Genomic DNA, 4,322 nt, shown 5'->3' with positions numbered 1-4,322 from the left:
GTGGAGCGACGCGCGAGATACTATGTTTATGTTTCGGGTGGCCCGTCGCTCGCGCTCGCTGCCGCGCTCGCCGCCCGCGCCGCGCTCCCCGTCGGGCCTAGGTTTTTTTCCACCACGGTGTATCTCGCGCGTCGCTCCACCTCCCGCTCATCGATCGATTTTTTTAAATGCCTTCCGAGTCCGGCCTACCGTATTCTGCATCCTCATTCGCTCAGACGTGTAAATTAATTACTCGATAACTATTGTTACTTTTGTACCGCGGCACTTGATATTTCTCCATAGTTTAACCCAATCTACCACTATTTTCAAGTTGGCTACTTTTGCATCAGACACCGTGTATAACTTTTCTTCACAGTTTAACCCAATCTAATATAATCTTTGGAGTCGTCCATATCGAATACCTGTATATTTCACACAAATGGTCTTGTAGTCGTCTTGTTTTCGCTATGATTACACAATCAAAGCATGAATGTTCGAAAAAACATATTTCATTCCTTGGCCGAGTAATTCAAAATGACTAATTGAAAATATTAATTTTTAAAATCAACTCACCGTCACGCGCCCACTTGTATATGTTACATATACATGGTGAGTCACAACATTTGTGCCAGAGCTAGTGCGAAGGTAGAACATATCGGGATGAACAGAATAGTCCGGAAACCATTTGCAATTTTCGCAATAGTTAAGGAGTAATAAATTATCGAAAATCGTCGTCTTTGCCCTGCCCACTGTCCAATTCGAGCGCGTGGCGAGATGTGACCGCAGGGCGATCGATATTGCCAGGCGAGGGATTGGGGACGCGAGACGCGGGAGCGGAGACGAAAGCTCGCCAGCAACTGCGCGCTGTCTCCCCCCCCCCCTCGCCTGGCAATATCGATCGCCATGCGGTAACATCTCGCCACGCGCTGGAATTGGACAGTGGGCAGGGCAAAGACGACGATTTTCGATAGTTTATTACTCGTTAACATCACACGAGCTCTGGCACAAATGTTGTGAATCACCCTGTATAATCCGATTTTTTTAAAATAATCAACTAGCTAATATATAAATAAATTTTAAAAAAATAGTTTAGTTGCTCGAGATAGAAGAGGAGCAGAAATTATACCTGCCAAATAAAAAAAAGATATCCCCAAAAATAAAAATATTACCAAAAGACTGACGATTTTCGCAAAAGGAAAAAAACTCACAATTGTTGAGTGAGTAAGAAAAGCAAACTCAAATTCGCTGTACATCTACAAGGTGAGTTTTATATTTCAATAAACTTAAAATTAAAACTGTTTGGATTTAAATATCTGTAAAATTAATCTTAATAATCAAACTTTTTTGTTACGATTTAAAACTTGAAACTTTAGTTTATAATAATGTAAATATATTTTTGGTTCTTTTAATTCTATCACTCTCTCGCTCAATTTTACTTTTTGAATACTCACTGTTTTCAAACATAAACTAATATATATTTAAAACAAAATGGTAAATTTTCTTAAAAATTTCTAAAAATTGTTGAAATAAAAACGCATAGAATTGAATTCTGATTTTTTTGGGTAATTAATTAGGTAATTATATATTGATGTTTCAGGTTATCCTAATATAAATTGAAAAAAAAATTTGTTAACTTTAGAAAAAATTTTTGACTTTAAAGTATTTTCAATTATTTTTTAATTGAAAATAATAGAATCATTCCTAAAAATAAATTTCTCAAATTAAACTAAACTGAATTTTCAGTAAAGATATAACAAGGGCAGCGGAAAGAAATTAATCTAATCACTGTAGAAGTTATTAAGGTAGATAAAGCAAAGATTAAGACGGACGAGCCTAGCAAGAAAAAATTTTTTTACGGAAAATAATCAATAGACCACTAAAGAATTTTTTTTTATAAGAAGGTATAAAAATGCCTAAATTAAAGATAAAGAGTAAACAGATACAACAAAAAGAACACAAACTTTTTATGCGTAAGTTAAGAACCGATAAAGAATTTCGTGAAAATGAACAAAAAGAAAATACAAAAAAACAAAATAAGAAACGTAAACGTGAAAATGATATTTTTTTTATCTAATAAAGATGATACACAATTTATTAATATTAAAAAAATAAAAATTTACAATGAAAATAATGATACAAAGAAAGATAAATTTTCAAATGAGAATAAAAATAAAATTAAATCAGATATACAAGAGGATAAATTTAGAGAAAAAACTATAGAACGCGTAAAAAGATTACGAAAAGATCCATCTTATAGAATACGAGAAAAGAAAATGAATTTACAAAGAATAATTCAAAAGCGGAAAATTATGTCACACAAGGAAGCCGAAAGACAGGAGAACAGAAAAAGAATGAAACAAATACGTAAACATTTTAGGTATAAAATAAATGAGAGAGCAACTAATCAACAAAGATTACTAAATAAACGTCAAAATACATTTTTTAAAAAAGCAGAGAGAGACAAAAATCTACAAAGAATGAAAAGCATTCGAGACGAACCATTATATAGAGAATCTGAGAAAAAGAAAAATTTAGAAAGGATGAAAATCATTAGAGAAGAACCTTTATATAAGGATTCGGAGAAGAAGAAAAATACCATAAGGATGAAATGCATTCGAGAAAAACAGTTATATACAAAATCAGAGACAATTAAAAACCTAGAAAGGATGAAATTTCTTCGAGTAAAACCTTTATACAGAGAATCGGAGAAGGATAAAAATCTAGAAAGGATGAAAGTCATTCGTCAAAAATCTTTATACAGAGAATCTGAGAACGATAAAAATATTGAAAGGATGAAAGTTATAAGAAAGGACATGGTGGAAATATACAAGGTGAAGCATTCCGAAGGATGCGCAGTAGTCAATAAAAGAGTGGGAGTTCAGCCAATCGGATATGAGCGGCAATGCGAGAAAAGAATATGGCAGCAGAAGCAGATGACTGGTTACTGTGCAGTGTGCAGTGTGCATTGCTAATTTGCTCTCTCTGCCAATTATCAGATTGCACATCGCGGTGTTCCTTTTTGTAGTGCTTTTTTGGAAAAAGTAAGTATTTTTATATTTATATACCAGCCTTTGCGTAAAGAGTATCAGAAAAGTCACCGAAAATCTCAATGCATATACTCGAATCATAACCTCAACAAATTTGGACGTTTATTGTATGTCGTTCTTTCAGAAATCATGCCTGTGTGTGCAGTTCCTAATTGCCAAAATCGGTCACGCTGCTTCTTACAGAAAGAAAACATTAAATTGTACCAATTTCCTCAAGAGCCTGATGTACAACAAAAATGGCTCGAAGCGTGCGGACGAAAAGAAGGAGATATAAAACTTCGTAAAGGTAATTTGCAATTGGTATAATACAAAATACAATTGGTATAATACAATATACAATAACATTAAAATTTGTTATCTTTTTATGGTATTTATTAAAGTATTTATAGTGTATCATGAAGTAATGTTAAAAATATTATTTTCAGCTGCAATATGTGAAATGCATTTTACACCCGACTGTTTCGAAAATAAACTAACGCAGCCACGATCGCAACATGTGGAACCACGAATGATTCGTCGGTTGAAAAAAGGGTCTCTTCCAACACTGTACCTCATTTTGGGAAAAAAAGACAGAAGAGAGTTCTGGGTTGTTGGTCACAAAAATGTTAAACAGCAAGAAAAAGTGCCCTGGTAATTGTTATAATTGTATCAAATATTTCCAAACGTTTGTATACGACTTCTTTTTTAATACGTCAATATTTCATTCTTCTCACATTCGACTATGATTAATCAATTTTTTAAGGCATAAGGCTTACTACATCTATTGTGTTTGCGGGCTTACTATTCTTTAATTATGCGAGACTTTATCCTTATCTTTAATTTTATCATATTATATTGTATTATAAATATATTAATATAATAATTATAAAAATAACATAATTGTATCGTAAAACCTATTTTTTTATTATCATGTCTAACATTACAGTATTATTACATAATTTGTATTTATTAGGACTTTTACCCAACTTTTATAATGCGACTGTAGATGAGCATGGAAGCTATTGGAGGAATTTGAAAAAGATGTAGCATGTCTAAAAATTGAATCCGAGGCTTTAATATATGTAGCTGGCTATGTCGCACATCGATTTCGGTGTTCACATAGCTATCTTGGTCTACCCACTGCTAAAATGCAGTCTCTCGATGAGCACCATTGGTTGTCGTTCTTATCGAGAGGTAACTGTATTTATCCCTCTGAAGCTTTCCAAGCCGTTGCAAAAATTATGGAAGAGGAATTTCTTAAATTCCATGGCGATAAATTCAGTAAAGAGTCTGCAATATTTGATAAAGTGACGGATC

At 33.2% G+C, this 4,322-nt stretch overlaps 1 protein-coding gene across 1 annotated transcript; it reads left to right on the top strand.

The window, feature by feature from the left end:
• Positions 1 to 2,882: 2,882 nt before the first annotated feature.
• LOC105570645 (THAP domain-containing protein 1-like) lies at positions 2,883 to 4,314 on the top strand. The gene is made up of 4 exons (XM_012028007.1): positions 2,883 to 3,020; positions 3,151 to 3,312; positions 3,452 to 3,656; positions 3,979 to 4,314. The coding sequence occupies exons 2-4, from the start codon at positions 3,156 to 3,158 to the stop codon at positions 3,998 to 4,000; spliced, it is 384 nt and encodes a 127-aa protein (XP_011883397.1). The 5' UTR covers positions 2,883 to 3,020; positions 3,151 to 3,155; the 3' UTR covers positions 4,001 to 4,314.
• Positions 4,315 to 4,322: the final 8 nt, after the last annotated feature.

The sequence above is a fragment of the Vollenhovia emeryi genome, unplaced genomic scaffold (assembly GCF_000949405.1).
Source record: "Vollenhovia emeryi isolate VEMERY1.0 unplaced genomic scaffold, V.emery_V1.0 DF941994.1, whole genome shotgun sequence".
Taxonomy (NCBI): domain Eukaryota; kingdom Metazoa; phylum Arthropoda; class Insecta; order Hymenoptera; family Formicidae; genus Vollenhovia; species Vollenhovia emeryi.
Note: the sequence above shows the minus strand (reverse complement) of the source record. Positions and strands in the feature narration are given on the sequence as shown.

Bases quoted from the DNA above. Each gene is read 5' to 3' on its own strand.
- LOC105570645 (XM_012028007.1), top strand. From the start codon at position 3,156: ATGCCTGTGTGTGCAGTTCCTAATTGCCAAAATCGGTCACGCTGCTTC. The intron at 3,313-3,451 runs GTAATTTGCAAT...TATTATTTTCAG, and splicing joins AGATATAAAACTTCGTAAAG to CTGCAATATGTGAAATGCAT. The intron at 3,657-3,978 runs GTAATTGTTATA...TGTATTTATTAG, and splicing joins CAGCAAGAAAAAGTGCCCTG to GACTTTTACCCAACTTTTAT.